Raw genomic sequence first — 26,975 nt, 5'->3', positions numbered from 1 at the left:
CAAGAGTCAGCTATGAGTTGGGACCAAGTGGCTGCTGGAAGTCAGCAAATGCTTGCATAGAGATTTCAAAATAACATGGATGTCAGAGAAGGCAGCAAATACTTCAAAATACAAGAGTTCAGGAGAGGAAGCCAGCCTCTAAAAACATACCAAAAATTCCAGCTATTTAGAAGCATCTCTGTAAATAGACTTTTCAACTAAAGAGCTAATTAGAGAAACATGGTGCAGAATTTATCACGCATAACTTTAAACATCAGCCATGTAGATGTCTCCCATCCAACCTGGTTATACTAAGCTCCCTTTACAGTTGGTGGAAAGAATAGACAGGATTCATCTCACTGATTTGAGACACCTGCTTTAGAATGACATGACTTATGCCCTACTAGTACTTGTTTCTCTCCATTTTCTGAGAAGGGAGTTTCAGTGATTAGCTCAGATGGAGACATCTGCATGTGGCCTCGTAACTCCCAGCCAGGGAGTCGTCTTGTGTTTTACCTCCCATTAAGCACCATGCAGGAGGTTGATTGCCATTTTCATATGTGGAAGGCATTTTTTCCCAGACAGCAAAAGTGGCACACGACTATGAGGTGTTCTTTTTCACGTCCTATCTTGCAATCAGGAGGGCTGGCTTTGGGGTTGATTTACAATTGTTGGATTGGCTTTTAGTGCACTTCATTCAAAACGGTCCAGTGGAGGTCACTAAGTTAGCAGACCAAAATTTTGATCATCATTTTTACCATGATTTAAAATGGTAAAGAGCTACACTGGCTCTGGCTCTAAAAGAAGTCGTGGCTCTTTCCATCTGCCTCTCTTCTACATGCTGTGTGCACCAATGTCATCAGATGGATAATGGCTTCCCGCAGAGGCCTTTGGCAGGGTGGAGGGCAAATTCCCTCCTGGGGGACGCTGGTGCCAGGTGAAATCCGCATGGGACAACCCTGCTGGATAGTTTAGGATACCATGGGAAAGGCTTTAGCTGCAGCTATTAACCATATTACTTCTAACTGCAGTAGGGTGTCTAGGTCTCTTTTTCCTATTAGACTCTCAGCTGTACAATATTAATGTAACACAGGAGCAACAATAACAGAAAATGAAGCTACATTAACTTAAAAAATGAGACAAGTTTATTACGAGTTAACAGTCCTTCAATGCACCCACACAAAGTTCAAATGTTCATAAAGGAAATGATGTGAGGTCAAGTGTGCTATTTTTAAAATATAACAATCTGATAAACCTTGAGCTAATACCCAAGGACAAAGCTGGTACTGAGTTACTGCACATTCCAATGAGGAATTAAATATTAATATAGAAGGCTACTGGTAGTTCCTTACAGGTCTCGACATCACTGAATCTTGCAGTGGCAGTGCTGAGAGCAGACCCTGCACTCTTTGCTCCCAGACCTCCCGTTAATTTCAAATGGAATCATCCCTCTGTAAAGACTGAAGAAAAATTGTAGGGCATGGGCCTTGCAGTATTAGAAACAGTGTTCTGAAAATCTATGGAAGCTGCTAAGTCTGAGAGGTTTGCCTTTAGAGCTTGAATTCAAACCTCCCTTCGTAAATATAGTCGATAGGCTGGGGCTTTCATATCCTAAGGAGAAACTTGATGTAACATGAGTCTTGCAATATTTTACAAGGCATGCTTAACCTCTTAATGTGTGTCATGCAAAGATTAAGAGGCAGCATTATTGCTTGCAAAATCACCTGCTATTTCCGGGAAACAGTCATTTGCTGGACCTGTCCTTGTCACTGGCATAAGTATAATGCTTTTAATAATCTCCCATTCCCTAAGTGATGTGTTTGCATCAAAATGATGGATATGCTATAGCTGGCAGAATTTTTTAAGATCTGCTCATTTCTATCTTGTTCTTCTGGCGCCATCTAGAGGTTTTAGTCTTAGTTCTACAAACCAGAAAATAAAGTGTTTTATTGTATTTCAAAAGTTTCCTTTAAAAACCGTCTGTGCGTTAACATCACTTAGGGTGCTATTATCGCTGAACCTCTGTCTCCATACAAGAGCAGATTAATGAAGTGTGCACAGGTTTTTGAGCTGTGGGATGCAAGCGAACCTTATGGGCTGGGAAAAGATTTACACTAGAGGAAAATACTGTCATAAAAAAAAACCAAAAATCTTTTCCTCATAAAAAGCACCTGTAAATTGGCCTTAGGAGGAATTCTCAGAGAACTTGTTTTCAAGAAAACAAACAGTAACGTATCAAAGCTGATTCAAAGGAAGCAGGTGCTTGGAGAAAAGGCAGCCTTGCCAGCCTTGTAGCAGAATGCCAACATGACAGACACAGCCATGACTTTGGCCTATCAGCACAACTGGCTGACATCTTATCTGCCTCCCGTGACAAGTCGACAATGCTCCATTTCACGCTAGCACTGCCTAGAAAAGTGCACCATGACTCAGACAGCACAAAACTCACCAGTGTGACAGAAAATTATGCTAATAGAAACATTTCTTCTTAAAGGTAACAGAAATAGCTAATTCACTGTAATGGGCCCCTGGATTTGCAAAAACAACAGTCTAGGTTCACATCCAGAATAAATGAGTCAATCTCCCTTGACCTTAGAGTGGGTAGGCTTATTTGGCATCAGACCTTCCCCAACAAATCTTACTTTCTTCCCTTCCCCTTTCAAAATGTTTATTAATTAAACTAATGCTGACACCAAGTCTGTGAAGGGTGTGTGCAAATGCTAATATGCCTCATCATGTATTGCATCTGACTTGATTACCAGAGCATCCTATTTGTCCCTCTAATATCCATCCAATTGTATTGCCCCTCTGGGCAACTAGATGCACATTCGCTCTTAAAAGATAGTCTCTTTTAAACAGAGTTGACCCAATTCATTTCATAGCACTGATAACAAGATTTTAAAATGTGTACAAAAGAATCAAAGGTACGCTGAACACTGAAAAATGTGAAACAGTTTATAGGAAGTCCTTAGCCTTTTGAATACAATGTTCCTGTGAATGATAATTTCTGTACTTCAGCAGAGGATTAACTGTCATAATAAATTATTTCTGTTTGCCTGGAAGGAAATAAGTGAAGCTTGCTTAACTAAGAAGGCCAGCTAAAGGTACAACTGAGATGAGAGTAACCTTGTCTCCTGTGCCCAAGGATACCTCTGAAAAGCTGCCATAACATGCAATAATTTGATAGTGTCAGCTAAAATTAACTTGTGTACTGTAGAAGGAGATAAGAATAATATTAAATTCTTGCTGATACTCACTTTGTATGCTACGGAGACTTGCTCTGATGTTTTGTGAGCCTGCCATGGTAAGATTTTGAAAACCTTAAAGGCCTTTAATAAGAAATTAGAATAGAAAAGAAGAAAATTTGAGTTATTTTATCAAGAGATTTGCTGAAGTTCTTGTGATGACAAATTCATATAAAAATATATTTTTTTATTTTGATAGAGATTTGGAAGATAAATCTTTGCTTTGCTTTGTGTCCTGAAATTTTCTAATTAAACTGTCTCACAGCAATATCACGTCCTTGAGCCTTTAACCCTCTCGGACACTTTCATTCAATGACCAGACACAGAATGTGGTTCCACAGCCACAAGAATTTTTCCCCCAAAAGAAGCATTTTTCATCACTGGCCAATGTAATTCCTGGCTGGTTATACTGTACTTAAATAGAAACCCACTGTTCATTGGCTCTAAATACAGAAATCTTTCAAAAAGCTGTTTATTTAAAAATCAAAGCATCTTTTAATAAAGTGTGATTAAAGACTCTTTCCTTTCCAGAGCTGCCCTGTTGTTTTTTGTCATGACTACTCACAGATATCAATGAGTTGCAAAAGAGCCTTGCAGTCTTTTTTACCTGAGGAATTTGAAACTACAATGAGTCCGTTCTCATCTTCATCATTATCTGTTCAAACCATCAGGTTGTTAAATAGTCTAGAGCACCACACCCTCAATCCCTCCTTCAATACTGAAAACTAAGGTAAAGTACAAGAAAGGGAGAAAACCTCTCAAATCTAGCATTTAACGTGCTCATGTGAGAGGTAGGATGCCTAGGCCTAGTCCCTTTTTCATTCAGTCTGTTTACCTAGTCAGACAAAGTAAAAAAGGATCAATAGTAGCAGCACTTCCAAATACAGGGAAGGCTGGGCATTAGTGCACTGCTCTTGGTGGTCAGAGATACAGGTCCAAATCCCCATGGATGGAGAGAAGGGAGAAGTGGAATGCTGCTCTCCTGACTCCCAGATGAGTGCTCCAACCTACTGTATCTGACAGCTTGTAAATTAGCTTCTTATTTCCTCTGCTTTTCATCTGTCTCAAAAATAAAACATTTTTTTGAATCAAGTGAAGTATTTGTTTGGCCAGACAAACAATGGAAGGTCTATGTCAATTAGGTGAGGGGGGGAAAATGGAAAAAAGCCCTGAGATTAAATTTACTCTGAAACTATTCATTTTCCTGTTTTTTTCAGTTTCTCTGCTGCGGGGGGAGGGAGGGGGAAGCCCGAACTATTATTTCTGTGTTTTCCACGCTTAAGCTCAGACACTGTTAGAGACTCAGCACTGGCTTTCAGCCATGACCCCAAACACAAGTTACAGTCCCACCACTTGTGTCAAACACTTTCATCCAGTTTCTCCAGTGAAGATTTTGCAGAGTGCCGTTTCTCCAGGCCGCCCCTCATCCAAGCTCCCGTCTCCCACAGTGCTCCCTTTTCCTTGCATTTATCCTACAGACTGGGAGAAGTCACAAGAGAGGAGGGCCGCAACCGGGATGTTTGTATCACCAGTGTTACTTACCGTTAGAAGAACTCTTTGCTGGAAGTGGCTTAGCAAATTACAGAGGTTCGTCTAGGTAGATAAATGGACTTTTATTGAACAGGGAACCTGATCTGAAAAAGACACCGCTGCAAACACTCAATCATGTACAGATATGTGAGTAATCTCACTGAAGTCTGTTTTATTTCAATGTTTCATGATAAGCATATATTGAAATCTTTGCCTAGCAGAACATCACTTCATCCATGGAAGAGTTCTGTTGTTCATTTTGGATAGAGGAGAATCAAAGACATAATTATCTTAAGTGACTGAATTGTGTACATGTCTTTTGGTACCAGTTTAAGCTTGCATCTTGATGTGTATCGTAAAGAGTAAAAATTGTTGCAAGTGCCACCCAGTGACTGTGATTAACCGTAATTTGCATTCTTTATTGAAAGTCGATAGTCTGCATGCTACCAGCTGTGAAATTTTGCAATAAGCAATAATTAAACAGTGAAAGAGAGTAAACAGAACTAGTTAGGTGTGATTCAGCGCAGTGAGTAACAAAGGTGACTTTTAAAGTTTTATTAGCACAAAGCAAGAAAAACAAAATGCAACCATGTGACCTATGCTTCAATGAGTAAACAGTGAACATTTGTAAAAGTCTACTAAAGATAAAGTCACACTATGAAACAACGGTATCACTACTAATTAGAGACTATCCACTAGACTTAAAGGATCAGAGGCTTTAAAGCCAAAGGGACTGTGTGTGGAACAAAGCAGGAACCATCTCTGAATATGTTTCTAACTGCAGTTCACTACCTTTACTGATGGGACATTTGTTCTCAGAGGGTTGTTGGGTAGGTTTGGGGTTTTTTTGTGGAAGATTAGGGAGGGGGAAATAGAGGTTTACTGTACGTCTGTGCAACTTGCCATTGCATATCGGAACATCTGGCAGGCATTTGGTTTTTTGCTATTTGCAAGTCCCACCCTATTACATGTATTCCAAGTGAGATTGTTGCAGATGTGTACAGTACCATAGCACAGCTACCTCCCTAAAGCAAACTCCTAAAAGCTCAGTTTCCCTTTGGACATTACCAATTAGTTACGTGGGGAATACCTCAACTACAGCTCATGTATCCTATTTTGTTTGTCAAACGTAGTTGTCAACCTTTACTTCTTATCAGATTTTGCCTTGTCCTAAGGTTTGAGGACTTCTTCTGATGGTGGTATCGGCCTGGGTTTAGCAAGCTGGCCAGGCTTAATTTCAGGCATTTTTTCACCATGTCTGTACACACTTACAGTGACATCTACTGTTTCCCCACCATACTTGTTCTTGACATGGATGCTGTATTTGCCTGAGTCTTCTGAGGTCACTCCCTTGATTGTTAAACTGGCATATTTCCCTTGTTCCAGTGAAAACACATAGTGCTCATTAAGTTCAAAGACCTTGTCATTCTTGAACCAAACCACTTCGGGGTCAGGATTTCCAAATACAGTACAGGTCAGATTCAGCGTCTGAGGGAGGAAAAAAGAAGTAATTATTTTGAGGATCAGTCAGATTTGTTTAACCAGAATATTATCAGTATTGCTTTCAGGCACTTCTTATTCCTAGTTAACTGAAGTAAGGCAGGTATCATGTTCTTGAGGACTGAAAAGTAGAGTTCCTAATTTTTTTTTTCTTTGATTCAGTCTTTCCACCATCTTACCAGTGACTGTGATGCACTAATAGCCTCGGGGTAACAGTGTCTGAAGATGGTAAGTTGGACTGTCATTGCAGTCCTGCCTGCAGGAGACTCCTGACAACCCATTAGTCTGACATGAGGTTCAGGCAATGATAGGTTTAAAAACATCCTTGAAGTTTCCCTGTACACAGTGGGGAGGAGAACTGAGCAAATCTTTTCTGGCTAAGGCCTCCTGAGGTTATTGCTTGAGATGATAAAAAAAAAAAAAAATCACTTAAAAATAGACTACATAACATGAATCATTGGACATTGATTCCAGGTGCTGCTGACTAGTAAAATGGAAATATTTCATGAAGAATAAATTATACATAAATGTTGTAAAAGTGTTACATGCATGTGTAACGTATTCAGAGAATAGCTGAAATGACCTAGTAGGCCATTGAAGAGAAGGAGATTGAAGAAGCCCACAAAATTTTCATGGTTGTTCTTCCAAATTTTTATATAGCTACTGCTGAACCCCATTTTGGCCACCATATGTATATGTATGTAAACTTTAAGTATTTAGGTACAGTGATGACAGAATAAATGAAAGAATCATTTGAGAAGTTGCATTGATTAGTGCCTACTTTGTCCACCTTTGCTTGAAACTCATTCTGCCAAAAATTCTGCCCTAGGTAATTAAAAGTCACGTTAAAAATTTCACATATGCATGATTGTGTTAGGGGGAAAAAAAAGAAAGATTAAAAAAAATGAACAACCCAAACCTGATAGTTTTCTACCAGAATGCTTCCTTATATTCCCTCCCCTCCATATGCCCCTTCAGGTTTCAAAAAAATCCTGACCCAGAAGGAACAGAGAAAGTCTGTCTGTGTGCATATGTGCATGGTTTTGTGCAATATTTTTCTTGAATGGTAGTGACTGAATAGGTGTGATATAACTCAGAGAAAAAAAATTAAACAGGAAGAAATTTTAAGTGATCAGAAGTGCTGTATGTTCGCAAATAGAAGTAGTCTTGCATACTACATGCCTCCAAAGTCAGAGGGGAATGTTGAATGAAGATTTATATACACTGGGTCCAACCTAGTGACAACCTAAGTGTGTGAGTACTCTTAAAGAAGTGATACCATGTAGGACGTAAAGTTAACTAATAGCCCATAGGAACTAGCCTTACTATAAAATATTTAAAGGAGTAATGATGCAAACACAAAAATAAAATTTTGGGAAACCAAACTGATGTCTAGTAGCATGAGTTTAAAACTTACTCTCCTTTCTGTAACTCAGGCAACATTTCATTACTATTGCGCTCAAAAGCAACCTCATTTAAGAGCAATTAATAATTAATTCATAATAATTAATCAAGTCTTAATAAGTTAACATTAAAAATTTACTAGAGAACAGATCTATTCCACAGTCATTTTAGATCATTTGGGCCTGTTCTAATTTATTAAATTATAGATGTGACCTAAAATCATTTATATTCTCTTAAGAAGCACTAGTAAAACTTTGTCTTGTGTCCATATATTTGTGTAGTTACACCATCCCATTGCATGAGGAAAACTCTCCACACTTTTTTTTTTTTTTTTTTTTTTGTATAGTTACTTCCCACACTTGTACTTACACAACTCTTGCATGGTACCTGTTCATATTTAATTTAGAGGTGATTTTAAAGTTTCACTGCCTTGTGAGGCATTTTGTTTTGCCTGATTTCAGGAATCAGAGATTTTCTCTTCACGCATTCAGTTATTTAATCCTCACACGATTAGGTCTCCTTTGAAGCCTTTTACTTCTGGAAATGCACTATGTAGCATTTCCTTAACTTAAGGTTGTAGTTTTTAGGGCGTGACTGTATGAGGAAACTGCAGCTCGTCTGTGCATGCTGTCAGGGGAGACTTCACCAAGCTGTTTCCTTACAGTTAGACTGGTTTAAGATGTCGGTCATAGAGTGACTTACACCCAACCTCCTAAAAGACTAGCTTTCTTGCTCTGAGGTGCCTCTGTCTACCACAATAAGAAGGCACCTCATGTGAACAACCATTAGAGACAAAGAGAGGAATGGGCCAAGAGGAAAATCATCTCTCTCTGGTCCAGAGTTGAGCAGCTTTCAGCATCCACTCCAAGGACCACATGTTCCCCAATCTTTCTAAAGAGACTGCTCCTCGATATCCAGAAAACGGCCAAGTACACAGAAATTTGGAAGGGTTGTGTGCAACCTCTTACTCCGGTGATAAGAAAGACAGTTTCCACACAGAGCAACACAGCTGTAGTGTCTGAAGATGCACTTCATACAAGAGATGTAAACATCCTGATCAACGTGCTCTGGATAGCCAGCAGATGGTAAGAGTCACATTGGCTCACGAGCCGATCTGCCATAGTCAGTCAGAATGAAAGTCCATCTAGCTCTTTTAGATGTCAAAGGCAACTGCTTAAGAAAGCATACAAAAATACAGAGGATGAAAAGTGTGATCCTATTCCCAGTATACCTTCCTACTTTCCACAATCTGGTGGCTTTTAAACTTGTTATAAGCACAAGTTGTATTAAGAACGTTGTATTTAATGGCCCCTGCCGGACTTCCTTTCATGATATTGCCTATTTCTTTTTTGGACCCAAATCTATTTTGCCCTAAGGTACTAAGGCACAAATTAATTATGAACCACTTGAAAAAATACTTCTTTTTGATTCTTTAAAGCCTGTAAAGACCATGTAATTAGGCATTCCCTAGTTCTTGTGCTGTAAGTGCTTGATAATCATTTCCAAGTACCTCCTCTGCACCATGCACAATACTGCAAATTTCTTTTCTTTTTTACCCTGTTCTCTTTCAGTAATATTTCTTCCCAGACTGAAGACCTAAGTTTCTCCGCATAGGGAAGGACAGGGTACCCAATAGAAGATTATTTGCTTCAGAAGAAAGAGACAAGAACTTGCTGTCTGCATGGGAAGCATGAAAAGAATTTGTCTTTCCTGGACTGAAGGATTGGTTGTCTGGAGTCTGGCACTCACGCCCAGGATGGAGAGACCAAGTTCCATTACTTCCTCACACCTGTAAGGACTAACAGCAGCTCAAATAGTCTTGTCCTTCTATCTTAGTATCCAGAGAGTTTGGCCTGAGGTTGCATGAGGTCCTGCTCCACCATGACAAAAATCCCAGTGAGGGACACCAGTCAGTCAGAATCATGAAATTTCATTTCCACCAGTCAAGCTGACCTAGGAAGGGACTTTGCAAAGATTGACCAATTTTGACTTTGTATCTGGGCATTTAGTTATTACTGATGTCAAAAAATGTGTGTATTCACAGGCCTTCAATCTCCCATAATTATATATTTTAACGGGGCTATCTGCCAATATGTAGGAAGAGGGGAGAGTTTAGCCCCTTGGCCCAGGTATGTTCTTCACCCTCCTTTACTCTTACCAGCCATAACAGCCTATGTCTAGCATGCTGGAGAATGTGACCTGATTTTTGTTTCTGTTATACTGGCTCTGAAAGAGTGGCTGCTTCCTCCTGCCTCTTCAGTTTCTTCTACAGGGCAGGAGTAGACTCTCCCCTTGAACTGCTCTGCTCAGTAGACAGAGCTGAAAGGCAGCCCAGATTTGAGTATGGAGTTAACTTAGAGCCTCTACATAATCAGTGCAAGACCAGCTCCTCCTGAGGCTGACCTTGCTTGCCTAAGATCTGAATCAGGCTGTGCCTTCTCCGTATAGTCAGCTTATGGTACCTGTGCTTGCTTAGAAATTGCATGTGTCTCAATTAAATGACTACCATTTGGTAGTTTAAATTATCCTCCTTCTGCTTTCAGCTTCTACAAAATCATCTTCATCCCCTTCCCTTTTGCCATCAAAGCAAATCTCTCACCAGCCAGCATGACTCATTGACAAAAATTATCCTTACCTTCCCATCCATTATAGTAACGACATCAGGCAAACCACCAATGACTTTACCACGATCTAGGAGTTAAAGAAAAATATGTGGACCATGTGAAGTTTAGACCTCAAAATTACTCATTTCTTACTGATTTTATAATGTGGTGTCATATTAGTCACAGCTTTTGTTTGGACTTATCTTTAAACAAACTGTAGTCCCTGGTTAAATGACGTAAAATAATACAATTTTTGTGATATTCTGTGTTATTTCTTTTTAATGTATTTTATGGTCCCCTCTTTTGTTAGCAGAGATTGTGCTATAGCATTCTAAACTGATACATACAACAACCTTGAAGCTACAGCTGAGCTTGACAGTTTGTGCTTTGGGCACAGAGTAAAGCAAGAAGGATGCTTTTAGCGTCTTGGTGGTATCTAAGATCTAAGGAAAATTTGTTCTGCCAATCTCTTTGTGGGCAGAAGCATCTTGTCATTACCAGGGGAACTGATATCAAAGTACCAGAATTCCTACAGCACCCAACAGTAACAAGCTTCCCCACCGCCAGTGCCTCAGCAAGCACTGCCCAACAGGCACTAGCAGGTAATTTTTTACTTAATAGGTAGATCTCAATATTCAGTATCAACAGCAGCTTTCAGAGTCAACATCTCCTTGTATGACACCCAGAAGCTCACAGCCACAAAACCTCTGCAGACACAAGAAGATACAGTGGAGGCTTGCAAAATGTGTAAAGCTTTTAGTGGGTTTCCATTGGAATTAGAAACAAATAAATCCACAAAATACTATTATTATTGCAGTATTATGTGCTAACAGGGAATTACTGCAGCCACAAAACTCTGAAAGCTATGGCAGCATATCAGGATGGATGCCTTAAAGAGAACACTAGACTACATTGTAGAACACCTTTGATAAAATGTAAAATAAACTTACTCTTCTCAGCAAAAGCAGCTGCCCTAAAATTGTTGAGGAAGAGAGGAAGAGAAATAAATAATACAATTAATGAATTTTTTTTTTTTTTTCTGTAAGTAATGACACTGTTGTTACAGCATTAAAATGCAAAAGATGTAGCACTTACTTGAGCCGCTGGAATTCTGCATATGCATCATCAAAAGCTGTAAAAAAAACAATTGAGAGCGCTATGGTCCATGAACATAACTTGCACTTTGGGCTCAGTATAAACATTTAAACACATACTCATGTTAAAGCTCTTTTAAAATCAGTACAGGGTTACACAGTAGCGAAATGGGAAACCAAATCCCTGAAACCCAATGCCACTGGTGGTGAAAACAGATACAAGACTAAAAAGATCATAACAGTTATGCAACTAAACTACAATTGGTTCTGACCAAAGGCTTTCTGTTTTTACTGTCATTCCTCTGATTATTGCCAGTAAATTCTGTTTAATCCATGAAAAGTTGCCATATGGTCTTATAAATTTACCTTGCCCAGACAGATCAAGTGTGCGTTTGTAGGATTCCTTGTCGCCAAAGATTTCAAAGGTGTAGTTCCCCTTATCCTTTTCAGTGGGTTCAACTATCTGCAGCCAGGCAACATCCTCTCCACCTCCAATCTTCATCTTTTCACCAGAAGGAATCTTAGATTCCCTGGGGAAAAAAAAAAAAAAAAAAAAAAAAAAAAAAAGAAATTAGTTTGAACATTCTTTTCATGTATATTCTCCATAGGACATCATCTATAAAAGGATGGATAAGGATATATGGATAAAAAGATGGATATAAGGATAACATACTATTCCTAAACTAAAGATAAATTGCAACTAATGGGAGCAATTTCCCAGAAGATTCCTTTCTTCCTATTGGGGGCATGAAACCTTTTGAAACAATTAGCTTGAGCTTTCATTCCAAAGATTAATTTGTTCACCCTCTTCTCACTCTCCTGCTCTCCACATACACAATCATCTGTGTTTATATGCACATTCATGTCTGTACGTGAAAACGGTGCATGACTTTAGACTTCTGTACACTTCATACATACTAACATAGAATACATCAGAATAGAAAACTAGAGGCAAATAACCTTTTCTGATGAGGAAAAATATCTTTACTTTTCATTAACTTCAAAAATCAATTAAGAAAACAATAAAAGTTTTGCATAGAATTTATTATTCTTGCACCAAGTCAAAATACACCTTTGGTGTTTTTTTGGTTTTTTTAAGAACAAGACAAGAAGCAAATATTCTAACTGCAGATAATTAATAAACAGGTCTTTAAAACCCAGTGGCATTATACTGACTTATCATCACTTCCTAAACTAAGAATATAAGAAATGCCCTACTGATTCAGATCAGGGGTTCTTCTGGTCTTGACATCTGTCATGAAGAGTGGAAATAGAAGAAACTATTTAATGAGAGCATGCAAACCAGACCACTTTCAATGGTTTGAAGAGAAGTGTCCTCTTTCACTCATTAACTAAAGAAATATTTATTTTCATCCTTCCTCCCCAAACATGTTTAGTTGAAATTTTTAATAGATGAAGTCAGCATTAGCTTCTCTTTGATCAGTTATTTTATTCACCCAGACAGGGCTGATTTGACTTCATAGCTAGAGAGTTACTCTGATGAGGAAAAGGAATTTTTACTATTTCCCTTTCTGTAAGATGACTACACTGAGTTCAGCGTACCAAATTAGATACCTGGATAGAAACTACTATGTATTAGAAAATACTACATATAATATTCCCCAGTGTGCCATGAGTGGATGATGCATGCTGGCTTTAGGACTTGTATTATGTTCCCTGCTATGCAGTATAATGGATAATTCAAAGCTAGCTAGAAATTTACATGGTATGTTTCATGATGTGCAGACAATGGTAAAAAAACATGTATTGTCTAGCCTTTCATTTTTTCCAAGAAAAGATTTGCTAGAACCCCATTTAAAAGAGCAGGGAGGTTTGGAGATGCTGGGGGAGGTTGGTTGGTTGGTTGGTTTGGTTTAGTCTTTGTTTTAGCTTTAACAACTCTGGCTTATAATCTCTGTATTCATGGAAGAATTGAAATTTTATTTGTTCAAAATCTGTGTTCAATGATCTTCAAGACAATCAATGTGCAAGACATTATAAAATCTGAAATATTAGGGGGGGGAGGTGTCTATGTAAATATAAATATGCACGCGGATATTTCCTTATTAGCCATGTAGCATTCTTAGTTTTACATTTCTATGAACTGGATGGTAGAATGGACTAAGTCACTTTTAAAACTCAAGCAGATATAGTAAAAGGCAGAGGCAAAAAATATCTTTCTTTTCCTTTCCATCATATCAGTATCACATTTACTGAAAGAAGGAGCAGAACTTACTGAATACAGAGCTTGAGTTATGACTACAGCTGCACATCCTTGCAGAAGTGTTCTTGAGCTCCCTGAACCTGATGATCACTGACACTTTTCTTCTGTTCCTGTCTTCACAGAAATCAAGGGCTGGGCAGCATTGCAAAACTATGACAACATGCTGATAAACCAGCCTCTTCCTGTCCAAGTCAGACCGGTTCTCTGTGTGTCATTTTTGTAGGCCATCAAGGAATGTGAAAGTTGAAACCACTTGAAGAGTTTTAAAATCCTTCCAAACCTTACCTGTGGTTTCAAACAAATGAGGGCCTGACATGACAAAGTATTTGAGCACACATTTAACTGTAAATACACAGATGAAGAAAGTGCCTCCGCAGTCAATGATTAATGTAACATGAGGGTGGAAAACTATTGGGAACTTTAAAGCACATTTCTGGTCATATTGTCAGCTCTGAGGGCTATTCTTGAAGTAGTCTGTGCCCCACTGAGTATCTTTTCAAAGAAGAGGAACAGAATCAAAATATTTTGGGTTACTTAAGACTGTATCAGTTTGAAAAAAAAAAAAAAAAAAATCCTTTCTTAATACAAGCTTTTATTAAACTGTGAGAGCACATCCTTTCTATTCACCTAGTACTGGAGGAGAATTTCATCCATTTAAAGAACAGGGCAGCTCTGAGTAGAAAACTATGCTGGAGTATTTTGCTATCTTTGAACCAATCAGATAATATAGTGGAAAACAAACAGTCTCATGTTGAATAAGAGGCTGGAATACTGTAGATTCTTTTTTCCTGGCTGTTACAGCCCTCCTGATACGGGTTGAACAAGCCTGTTAAAATTTCTTTTACTGTAAGTACTATGTGAAAAGAGAATATGAAGTGCTGGAAAGAGAAATTAATTAATGTGGTCCAGTTACTAAATTAATGCCACAGAATAGTAAATAGTAAAACATAAAGATGACATTTTTTCTCAAATAAAATTGAAAAAAAATATTCTCATCTACCTGTGAGACCAGCTAACTTTCATTTCTTCATTGTAGTACTTCAAGAAACACTGGAGCCTTATTCCTTCCTCAGTGCAAAGGATCTTCAGTGGCGAGGCTGACTTACCTGCATAAAATAGAATATATGCAGATCAAACAGGATAGTGGAATGAACAGGAAACAGTCAAATGGACTACTTGTACTGTCAGGACAAGAAAAATTCAAGATGTGGACCATGATTCTCAACTACCACAAAGAGACAATTGGTCACGCGTCTCAAAGGAGATCTGCTGATTTATATCAGGTGAAAGTTCAGTATGAGTTTATGGTTTTATTGTCATATACAAGCATTATGACTAGCAAGATCCATTGTGAAACAATAAGCTAGTCATGTAATTGCCGTGAAAGAGTAGTGTCATGATTCTAATTGCACAAAAAATTTATTCTTGTGCACCCCCTTTTCTTTTAGTAGAATGACTCCCAACTTCTCACTGGGAGCAGGACCAGAATCTCCTTCTCTCTGTATCAAGGTTCACTTACAAGTGGGATGTCGGAAGAAAATTATTGCTACAACATTGTCACAGTATCTAAACCAAACAAGCCAGGTGGAATAATACTTTGTTCCCTTTTAATAGTGTCAATTAGCAAGGTCAACTGCCTATTCAGAAACTTAATAACATGTCCATAATAATATAAGCATCATGACTCTCAGAGATTTCCCACTTACAATAAAAATTTTCTGCCTCAGGCTCAGATGACTTTAACATAAAAAAACTATGTGAAAATCCAAGACAGCATTTACTTACCACTGACTCTGCTCAATGCCAGAATTATATCATCGTACACTGAAGAGGAAAAAAAAAAAAAAAAAAAAAAAAAAAAAAAATATACCATCAAAATTCAATCCGAATATAGCTTTGTTATGTTCAGTTTAATTAAAGCAATATGGGAAATCTTCACATCCTTAGGCAAAGAAAACCATTAAAATTGCAACAGGTGTATGGGACAAATTGGAGACTGACTGTGTACAGCATATGAATTCTGTGCTGTGTCACTCAGTATCTCTGCTGTGTCTGGAGTCAGCTGTCTGCTGTCAAATCTTTGTCTTTGTATCCCTCAGGCCAGAAACAATAAAAGGTCATTAAAACTAGATAGTTCACATTCAGAGGAGAGTGCAGGGGAAAGAGAAATTATCACATTCTAGGTGAAAACAGTTTTCACCTGCTCCCTGTAGGTTGGCATTTGACAAATGTAAACCCCTTCAATAGCAAGTGAAAGAAAACAGGTATCATATCAAGCTTTTGAAATATCACAGAGCTGATGGGTTTGCAGAAGGGGAGAACCCTGGAGACAACAGCAGAAGAGCAGGGAACTCTTTCATAGCAGAAGAATCCTATTCAGTGTCATTGTGTAAGATGGAAAGGGAAAGGAAGAAGCACCAAAATCTGAAGAATGCATATTCAAGGCTGAAGAATTTTTATGATAGGGAAGACAGCGAAATGCATGAAGTTCAGAAAACACTACTTGTATATTTGGTCTGTATTGATCTGTATCTGCACATTTTTTGTCTCTGTTAAAATAAATCATGATTCAACTCTGTAACTGTCTGCAAACTCCAGTATGTTTCTACTGGCATGTTGACATGAGGACATGAATCGCTTAAGAACTCAGTCTGATATTCATCTTTTCCTCTTATTTCAGGTAATTCCCCAACCTGCTGAAAAAAAAAAAAATGTTAAGATCTTTGGTAAACTGAGTTAATTTTTGAACATGCCTTTCTCCCTCTATTAGGACCTGGCAAAAAATATTCATTATTTGGGTCAAATGTCTACATGCAGGTGGTCCACCTTGGCTTAGTTGGTGGGACCTAAGCAAAGAAGCCCAGGGAAGCTCTCTCTGCCCAAGTTGAGTAAAAATCATTTATGTTGGCAACAGATCAGTCTTTGCTATAGACTTAGAAGTAAACTAACATTTTTTTCACTGAACAAATTTAAATATATATAGAATTACAGTAGCTTACTGTGATATCTGATAACATATGAAACCTTATTTAAATGCCTACCATCAGTGCATTTTAGACTAGATTCTCTTACCCTTATTTGCATTTATTTTCATTTGAATGCCAATGCATCCTGAGTTTGAACTAACCTGCCCCATAAAATATGCAGTCTTCCAGGGTCCCATTCATGCTAAACTTCTCTGTTTATCCTTTATGTTTCAAGGCTAACTCCACCATTTAGGAGACCCACTGTTCGTTTTAACACTGCAGTTCATGTGGTTTTGCTGGTTGACATTTTCAAAGCTTCCTGGACCCACAGAATTAGACACTATGAATTCTCTAAATAAGCATTTCACTGTACACTTGCAGCACAGCACGGTCTTACCATACCTGAAGTATAGTCTCTGGAAGGACCCCTGACCATAAGATGGAGAACTACTGTACCTTCTGTTTATTCCAGTGGTCAGGATACCCCTTACTTGAAAATCCATAGACTAAGAGAATAATATCTGTGTATGTACCAAAGGACAGGAATGGAGGAGGTGGTTAATGAGGATGTATTGGATAGTGTGGGTCCTGAACATGACATAAATGGTATGGAATGAGGGGAGGAGATTGCACTGGTTTTGGCTGGGATGGAGTTAATTTTCTTCATAGCAGCTTGTATGGTGCTGTGTTTTGGATTTGTGACTGAAACAGTGTTGATGATAACACAGGGATGTTTTAGCTATTGCTGAGCAGTGTTTGCACAGCATGAAAGCATTTTATTTCTGTTCCTCAGACTGCCCCACCAGCGAGGAGGCTGGGGGTTGACAAGGAGTTGGGAGGGGACACAGTTGGGACAGCTGACCCCAACTGACCCAAGGGATATTCCAGACCATATGATGTCATGCTCAGCATATAAAGCTGGGGGAAGAAGGAGGAGGGGAGACTTTCAGAGTTATGATGTTGGTCTTCCCAAGTCACCATTACATGTGATGGAGCCCTGCTTTCCTGGAGATGGCTGAACACCTGCCTGCCCATGGGTAGAAGTGAATTAATTCTTTATTTTGCTTTGCCATCATGCACAGCTTTTGCTTTATCTATTAAACTGTCTTTATCTCAACCCATGAGTTTTCTTGCTTTTCCCCTTCCAGTTCTCTCCCCCATCCCACCAGGGTTGGTGGCAGGGAGGGAAGCGAGTAGTTGTGTGGGGCTGAGCTGCCTACTGGAGTTAACCTACAAAACAGCTTTATGATTTTACAATCAAAATAACTCTCAGTCCCCACAGACAGACCCACATCAACATATTCAGCACTTTGGTGCTTTAGGGGGGTTTGTAGACATTAAAGCTTAACAAATTTGAGAGAGAGAATGCTCTCTACAAAAGATCTCACATAAAAGGGGGTGTCCGTCTGATTAGAAACTTACTTCATTTCTTGCCTGTCAGAGTGCTAGAGAGTAACCATTACAATGACCAGCATCACCCCTCCTAAACTGGTGATCTGCAGTTCAGGCCTCTATAACATAAGAACAGAACTGAAATGCAAAGGACCCCAAAAATGTTTGCTAACTTGCCGTTTGCAAGGATAGGTCTTTGACACCTCTTGTGAACTTGCGGAGGTCATTATTTCAATATAGTAAACTAAATGTTACCTTTTCCTGATAATTCAAGAGTAGATACATCATGACCTCTATCATCTGATAGTGTCGCCTTATAAACGCCTTCATCTTTGCGAGACAGCTACAAGGAAAACACAAGACATTTACTGACAAACTTGATAATAGTACAACATTTGCTCAACCCTTGCATGATTTTCTGAATCAAACAGCATACACCATACCGCATTCTGGTTAAATAATCTTTCCAGAAATGAGATGGAAACTATGAATGGCTTGTGCATGTTTTTTATGGAGCTGTAGTTAGTTCTTAAGCCTAAAACATATTCTGATTTCAGTTCAACTGCCTTGAGAAACCATGTTTTTAGTCTTGTTCCAAAAAGACAAAAAGAGTTGATCCTGGTCAGTAGAAATTACAAGTGGTGTAGTAAGATGTAACAGAGGGCAACTTCAACACACACAAACTTTAGAAATGAAATTTTTCTTCAACCAAAATGATTACTTTTTTGAATCAATCTATGTAAAGCATAACAACAGATCTATATCCTTTAACTGTCCAGATAACAATTCAGTAGCTTTCATTCAAGCAGCAACTGTAGTCAAATTATATCTACGCTAAGTAAATAATGAATTCATTACCCTTACATTCTAAAATCTAACACAGTGATACTGCATTAAAGGCAGCAGGGGTTTTTATTTGGGGTGGTTTTATTTTAATTTATTTTAAAACCTGAAGGAAAATATATAAATAATTATATATAGAGTGGAGGTTATTTAATTGAGTCTTAGACTTATACAAGGCCACAAGCAAGTAAATCATAGTAGAAGCATCATATAATTGAATGACGAGTAACAAGAACAATTCAAGACAAGCAGAAACCACCCTCCCCCAAAAAAGTCTAGTCAAGAAAGATGAAGCCACTGGAAAGTCAGTATCCTTTTGCAAGTGAAATGAAGGAAGGAAATTAGAAGAATATGAAACCAATAAATAAATACATAAATTTAATGGAATGCACATTATGCTGAAAGCAGAAAAACTCGATCCGGGGAGGTTTTGGCACTTGACAAAGGCAGCAACTATGCAAGCTAAGGCTTCAGACCTAAGTAAGGTTGTCCTGTTTGCATAAAGATAAATCTTAAGAATTCATATACCTCAAACCTATTCATTTTAGGCAATAAAACTGAAACACTGTCAGAAATGAGGTGCTTGAACAAATTGCTAAATTAAGGAGCAATAAGAACTAACGAGATAGAGTTCACCTACGGACACTGAAGCAACTTAAGCATGAACTGTCTGAGCTGATAACAAAAATAGATACTCTTTTACCAGCATTAGTTACTCACCAGCTAATTGAAGGGTAGCAAATATGCTTTTTCTTAAAATGGTTCACAGAAATCATGATAGCTGGTTTAGTGCTCTGCCTGGCAAATCTATAGCGTGTCAAGCAGAAGCTGTCAATTCTAATCAGTAGGTGATACTGTACCCTGGGAATACTAAGGTGACATTGTCCCTTCTGCAGATCAGGCACCTCAGCGTCAATCCCAGAACCGTCCTTATACCACTTGAAAACAGTCTCCTTCTTCGTGTTCGCAACCTGTACAACAGAAAAGGCACATAAGCCTGGCTATGTCCTGAAGAAAGGTATCACAGGTAGGTAGTCACACAGGTACTTTCAACAGAAGAAGTCAATTTTTTTGTAACACATGTCAAATAAAGCTAAGTAAAAAACCAATTTCAACCAAGTCCTACTAAGCAAACCTTAGTCCTATGGTATTTATTTGCAGCACAGAACTGGTCAGAAGTATAGCGCTTACACCTTCAGAGCCCTGTCAAATCCTTAAAGGCAATCCTGTCAATCTCTTCCCTTAAAGGGTTTTGCACCCTCGCTATGTGGTTGTAGTTTTTCTAGAGAAATCTTTGAGAAGTATCTTTGAAATTAGAGCTGCTGAACTCTGCTTTATCTTTTTGTGTTTGTCGTGTCTCCAGAGAGCTGTAACACAGAACTCAGGCCCTATCTTAAAGGGTCTTCAGCCAATTTGCAGATTTATCCCAGCTACCTAAGCAATGTCTTCCAGGGCTACACTGCAGAGAGCAACAGAAATTATTATTCTGAAAGCATTTGAGACTTCAAAATTGTGAGCTGTACCAGATATCCTTTTTTTCTTCTACATTGTGTCCTATGAGAAGTACAAAGACTTGAGGAATCCTACAAATTGCAGTCTCTCCCAGCACAAAGGGGCTTCACAACATAGTGCAAATGCAGAGAAGTCGCTTGAAAGCCAGAATTTTGCTGTAGTAGCAGCAGATCATCTAAGCAATGCATAAATAGACTACAGCCATACCTCAAGTACTGCTATGATTTTGAAATATAAATTGTGTATTGGTGATGCTTAAAATATCTCTGGATGAATGTCCTCAAACTATGAATTCAAAGAAGCTAAAAGCCGAGCTCTTTTTAGAAATCCTGGCAATATATTTTATTTTTCTCCCTTTCAGAAACACTATGGTTTCCTTGACATCACTATGCCCATACCCTTCTAAAAAATCACAAAAATGCAATGGTATTTCTGTGCGTAGCCTGGATACCCAGTCAGCGTGGCTTTGGCAGAAGGACAGAGCTGGCAGGACATTTCTCAGTCCCCAGGCAGTTGCTTTAAAAAGCTTCCTTAAAAAAGAACTGAACAAATGGACAGAGGGCAGCCCAGAAGTTAATACAGATCTGCAATAGTTTCAAGTGGCTTGCTTGGAGGGAAAAACATGCACCAATTCCTAACCCTTTCATATTAGAGAAGTCATTCCATAGATGGACAGCTCTATGAAAGCTCTCTAGAGGAGACTAGACAAATAGGAGGGCCTCCTATTTTGACTCCTGAACATCTCTATAAAACCTGCTCAAATTAATCGCATATATTGCTGCTTAATAACCAGTGTGGTTGCTATGGATCTCTGACAGAGTATTTGAGATCACAACCTGGCCCAAAGCAATGCCTTGCTTGAGAAAAGTGAGCAGCATTTTACATTTACCAGTAACTACAAAGTGGCTATTCCCTGTAGTCATATGACATGAGTGACAATTTTATTTGAACAAAGCCTGAAGGAATAAGCCTTTAATGCTTTTCAAAAATTTTTCATCAAAGACTGTTAGCACTCAATCTGACAATAAATAGACTGAGTTTCACATGCAATTTGCAGTGCTGAAGTTATTTCATGTTGACATTTACTTTGAAAAGTTACCTTTTTCGCTGTTTAGCCACACACCAAAAATCTTGCTTTTAACAGACACAGTACAAATAAGGGTCAAAGTTATACAAGAGCAGGTAGCTTCTGAACATTCTGAAATTTAGAAGTACTTGGAGAAAAATGATAGTAGATGCTGGCATATGAAGAAAAATAAACACACAATAAAAAGCAAACGCCATCAAATTATCACTCATATGGACAAACATGTCCCACAGGCATGCAAGGGCTACAATGCCAAGAACAAGGTCATCAATCCCAGCTATTTCAGAATTAAACACTACGTCAATCAAAAGTCAATCAGGTCCAATCACATAGAAAATAAGTGATATGTGAGGTAATGTGTATTACTTTTGATATACTGTTTTATAACACAACCCATATTTGTTCATTATTACTGTTATGAACCTGAATCATACAGTCCATCTTCTGCCCTACACAAGCTTTCAGTTGGCCTGGTTTCCTAAGTCCCCTGTTTCATGCCACAGCCTTTGAGAAAGTCAAGGCAAAAAGCCCTCTCTTACAGGTACTTCCTTCACATTATCCCAGGCTCTTTCCAGAGGTAAAAACACCCACGACAATTATTTTTGCGCAGGAGCGCAGAACAGAGCCTAGAAGAGACCTGGCCCAAGTGCTATGATATGGCCTGGGGAAGCAGAGATTGTTCCTTAGATGTTTTTTATTAGCACAGAAATAGCCCAGGTCAGCCACACTTCTAACTCAAATGTCAGGTATCTGAGGTTTGTAGGACAAATCCAGGCTTTATTGTTTAAACTCTTCCTATGTACGAATATCAGTTAAGCAAGCATAAACAACAGTTCCATGTGAACCTAATGGCCAGTCACATACTAACAGTAACAAACATTGTAAGGTCAATGGCATAGTTAAAATGATGAGTGTGCAAACAGCCCATATCCTACATTTCATTTACATAAAATGTTCTGGCCCTATGAACACAAAGGACACTGGTGAAAAGCATATAATCAGACACTCAGCCTTTCACAGTTTCAGTGGTATAAACAGGTTTGACAGTCAAAGAAGAGAAGGATAATTTCAGATTAATTTGTAGAGAATTAACACTAGTATAACCGGTTCAGCAACATATAATTCCACATGTGAAGGAAAGGATAAGCAGGGTTCATGTCTGAGGCAAATGCATGTGGAGATTATAAAGTACGCCAGCTATGCAGCCCAGTACCAGCAAAGGTACCATCTGAGCTAATGAGTGTTGAGCCTTAAAATGGGGGCACACAGAATGGCAGCTTCACCACCCAGGCCAGTTCTGCTGGGAATAAGTTGAGGTTAAAGGTCTCCTAATTAGTGAGCAGAAAAAAAGGAAAAAAATTCCACAAATGTGCATGTGAATTGCTCATAATGAATGATTCAAGTTAGTCTAATTAAAAGCCAAAAACTTACTCAAAAGAAGTGGAGAAAATTAATACAAAAGAGTCCATATTACACGAAAAGGCAATGAAGAGGAGTTTGATGCCTGTTCAATTCAGTTAATTTAGTTATTCAGACCTCTAATTAGTCACTCTAGAAGAGCAACAAAAATGAAAATGTATCAGTTTAGAATGGCATATAAAGATGTTAATAGCAGAAATTACTCTGAATTCCGTGCACATTAGCATTAGTTAAGATTCAAAGGTCATTAGCCAAATATAATAAAAATCATGTTTTATAACTTTAATTCTAGAAGCCTTTGTTGCATGTTTGGTTACAGTTGATTAAATAACAGATGCTTTGGTAGAGGAACCTTTAAATCAGAAAATGGTGAGGAAAGAGTTTGAACTCTGGCTTTTGGATGAATAATTTGTTTAAATTATTTTTATGGGTCACAATTATTATAAAGAATTAGATCACCTAACACATTTAGAAGTCTTCTGTAATTTTTTTTTGTTTTAATGAAGAATACAGCAGAAGAGTAGTAAGTCAGAAATTTTGATTTTAAATATTTCTAAATAATAAAAAAAAGTTTTCACATGAAACTTTTAATTTTAAAAATATCAAAATCTTTCCTCATATTTCCTACCTCAACTTTAAATCAACACATTCTAACAAATTATTTCAAGTATATTTCCTCACCTTACAAGCAAGTAAAACTTCACATTCCTCTGTAACTTCCCAATACAGAAACTCTGAGAAGTGAGGACCTAAGAAACAAAATTGTTTTGAAGCATATGTTGTAGAATGAAGAGTATCAGAGAGATCCAGTGAAAAAAAGAAAAAGGATGACAATTATATTATAACATCCTTACATCAGAATGATGAGAGGGAACTCCTCAACTACCTGTGCACTAAAAGGAAAATCCTGTAGTAAGTTTTTATTGTATTGACCCAGGTGTCTACAGTACAGTTTAGAAACCTGAGGCTTATCTCTGTTTTTATGATAATTCATGTAGTATTCCAAAACGTAAAATGGTGAGACAGATTAATTTACTAAATATGTTTATGCCCAATTGCCAGCTAAGCATAGGAAAGAAACAGAGTAGCTACAAACAAGTGTACAAACAATGTATTTAATGCAAAGGGAACTGGAGAATAAACAAATGTATCCAAACACCCAATTAAATGGTCAAAGCAAAAATCCCATGCCAGACATTATTTGTCCAAATTATATAAAGTGAAAAAATGTATGAAACATTACAAGCAGAACAGGAACTATTCCTTTTCCCCACTGAGGCTCCAATTCTGCAAGTATATATATATATCCTTAAGTAAATTTACTGACATGCATCGCCTTTTTAAAATTATTGTGGTTACTCATGTCAGTAAAGTTATATGTTTTAGTGTCTGCAGGGTCAGGGCCCATAACTGCAATATCCAGACCTGGAAGGCAGTAAAGTCCCAGATTTTCACTTAAGTCACTGAGAACTGAAGATCTTGTGAGTTTATTCTGTAAGTGGTATAATTTCCTTCCTAAATCTATTTAAAAAAAAAATACACCCCCCCCCCCAAAATAGAAAATAATCGAATTACATTGCTTATGTAGAGAATTTTACCTAAGCTATTTAGAATAAATGCTTTTAATTATTATTATTACTTTCATCCTAAAAGCCATGTGCTTGCCAACCGAAAATTACAAACTAGAGCTCAGACTCAATTTTTTAAGCATTTCACAGTGATAGAATTCTGAATTAGGTATCCAATAGTAACTCTCACTTTCAGCTGCAACCAATATTGATAGCAAGTATATAACAAACTCTGTAACTGTATAGCAACTATGCAACAAATATACATTTAGTTCCTGGAATTTTGCCTGGACAGAAACCACAGGATCTGGTTTTTAATCTTCCTTGTCTGATGCTATGCTGTCAACTCTTCTGTCAATTATATTGAAGGGACAATTTGTATGCTTAAAAATAAATGTGCTGAAAAGTTTTGTTGGATGAGAGCCTACAGTAGGCACACTTCTCATGAATATTGAGCAGATAACCTCTTGTAGGGACTCCCACTTTATTTCTTAGTGAAAGTTCTGTCACAACCTGCATGTATCATATCACAATGCTGGAAAATAAGATCCACCAAGGGTTCAGTGTCTTCTCAAACTCTGCAATATACTCATCTTCTAATGAAATCAACAGAAGTTGGAAGCACTTAGTATTCACCAGGGATGCGTCATTAGCTGCAAACTGGGCCTAAAATCACCAGTCTACTCTGTCATACCTTGCTTCCTGAGAAATTCCTTTCGCTGGAGCTCAGACTCAGCCAATACTGCCTTGAATGCTAAATTTTAGAAGTGAATGAAAAATGAGTTAGTCACAAAATTACTCCAAGAATAACTGAAATTAATTTCTTCATCAGAGTCAAAGTTTCAATGTTTCAGTGAACATACCATCTCCAATGAGAACTAATGAAGACTGGTTCTTGGCCTTTCCATCTTGAATCTGTACTGTGTAGGTACCTTCATTGTCAATTGTAAATCGGTCCATCACCATTTCTATAATGCCATTTGAACGGTCACAATTTATTTTATGCCTCTGAAATAAACAATAACTTTAGCATAGTGTAAATTACTTATGTTTCCCTATTGAATTAATCATGTTTTATAACCCTGCCTCCACGCTCAATTTTCACATGTCCTTTTAATTGTAAACTATGGAAACAGGGCTGTGCTTGTATTTACTGTGGTACCAGATCCCAGTGGTGACAGAAACCTCTGTGCGCAGCTGCATTTGGAATCCTCGAGTCATCATAATACAGCTGGTTTGGATTTAAAAATAATAGTTTATGGCACCATGCATGTTTGAAGAAGAGCCTACACAGCCAGCCTTTAGCTGCATTACAGCTTCCAGTGCAGCAAGGGGTTTTGCTAGTCTGCTTTTCACTGTTTGTGTCCTTTTTGTGTTTGCATTCTATTAAATATTCCAGAAAGATAAATTATTGGCACGCATCATCAAGGAAACAGAAAAATGCAAGCATATATTAGACAATACTTGAAAAATATGTGTTCTGAATTTGCAGGTACTATTTTAGATACAACCACCTCTTACTAAGTAATACCCTCTTTCATTCAGTGAGTAACAACCATGAGGACTGTGTGTCTCACTAACAGTGATGTTGTTTGACTCTCAACTAATAAATTCTGAAAGCAAAGTAAAAATAATCCACAGAAGTTACCTGATTAATACTTTTAGGCAACCAATGTGGCCGAGGATGTTACACATTAACTGTTCCATTCATGATGGGACAGAAAAGTAAATGTCACCATCTAGAAGGAGTTCTATGCAGTAAACTGTTACTCTTAAAAGGAGACAAGATGCCTTATAAACAGAATGTTTTGATTAACCTTTTTATTTGACTCCAAAACTAAAGCCTACCTAAAGCCACAGGTAGATTAAGTTTAGGAAAGGGGAAAAAGAAGGAAGGGGAAAAAGCTAGTAAAAATACCACTTATTAAACTCTCTGGGACTATTTCCTTAAGTGGAAGAACCTTTAAGTACTGATCCAAAATTAGTAGGAATGACCCTACAGATACATCTGCTTCAGCTTTGAGGGACACCTCCTGGCCAGCCTCAAGAACAGATTCACTGTTGTATGGAAAACAAGCCTGGAATAATAGTGTAGACATAGCCAAGATGTTTAGTATTCATTACTGGTACTTTCAAATGTACAAATATTACTAGTTTAAATCTTAATGGGGTAACTGAAGAATGAAGAAAGAGAAAAGATAATGGAATTAACAAAGCAGTAGCCAACAGATTGATTAGGAGAACAATTTATTAAATAAATTTCTTAGAGGGAAGGGACTGAGGTATAACATTTATATAAAATAACAGGAGAAAATGCTCATATAATTTGGATATGTGCTTTCCCATATATAGTTCAAAGAAGGATAAAATGTCAAAGAATAAGACAAGTTTTTATTAATCAGGAAATTAAGTAGAAAAATTACTTATGTAAGAGTTCATCTGTAAGAGTTGAGGGGATAGGCTAGGTAGGTTAAAAAGAGAAGTTATAAACTTCACCAAACTATCAAAAAGTGCAAATTCAAATTCTCGCTTACAGTCTCTTGCCCACAGAGGTCAAGGACAACACTTGCATTCATTTCATGAGTTCTCAGGGAGAGTGTTAAATTGAA

General features: G+C 37.9%; 1 protein-coding gene across 2 annotated transcripts in view; it reads right to left on the bottom strand.

Moving 5' to 3' along the window:
* Positions 1–5,147: 5,147 nt before the first annotated feature.
* MYOM2 (myomesin 2) overlaps positions 5,148–26,975 on the bottom strand; it is a 79,731-nt gene continuing 57,903 nt past the window's right edge. For both annotated transcript variants that reach the window (XM_030037833.2, XM_030037835.2), the window contains 12 exons: positions 25,230–25,374; positions 25,061–25,120; positions 23,480–23,547; positions 19,641–19,751; positions 18,193–18,280; positions 15,365–15,403; positions 14,580–14,685; positions 11,722–11,885; positions 11,357–11,393; positions 11,212–11,234; positions 10,294–10,349; positions 5,148–6,242 (listed from right to left, as the gene is read on the bottom strand). In XM_030037833.2, the coding sequence (XP_029893693.1) occupies positions 5,925–6,242; positions 10,294–10,349; positions 11,212–11,234; positions 11,357–11,393; positions 11,722–11,885; positions 14,580–14,685; positions 15,365–15,403; positions 18,193–18,280; positions 19,641–19,751; positions 23,480–23,547; positions 25,061–25,120; positions 25,230–25,374 (1,215 nt within the window). In that variant the 3' untranslated portion in view covers positions 5,148–5,924. The remainder of the gene's footprint in view (positions 6,243–10,293; positions 10,350–11,211; positions 11,235–11,356; positions 11,394–11,721; positions 11,886–14,579; positions 14,686–15,364; positions 15,404–18,192; positions 18,281–19,640; positions 19,752–23,479; positions 23,548–25,060; positions 25,121–25,229; positions 25,375–26,975) is intronic.

The sequence above is a fragment of the Aquila chrysaetos genome, chromosome 15 (assembly GCF_900496995.4).
Source record: "Aquila chrysaetos chrysaetos chromosome 15, bAquChr1.4, whole genome shotgun sequence".
NCBI classification, from domain to species: Eukaryota; Metazoa; Chordata; class Aves; order Accipitriformes; family Accipitridae; genus Aquila; species Aquila chrysaetos.
This window is presented reverse-complemented; position numbering and strand designations above follow the sequence as displayed.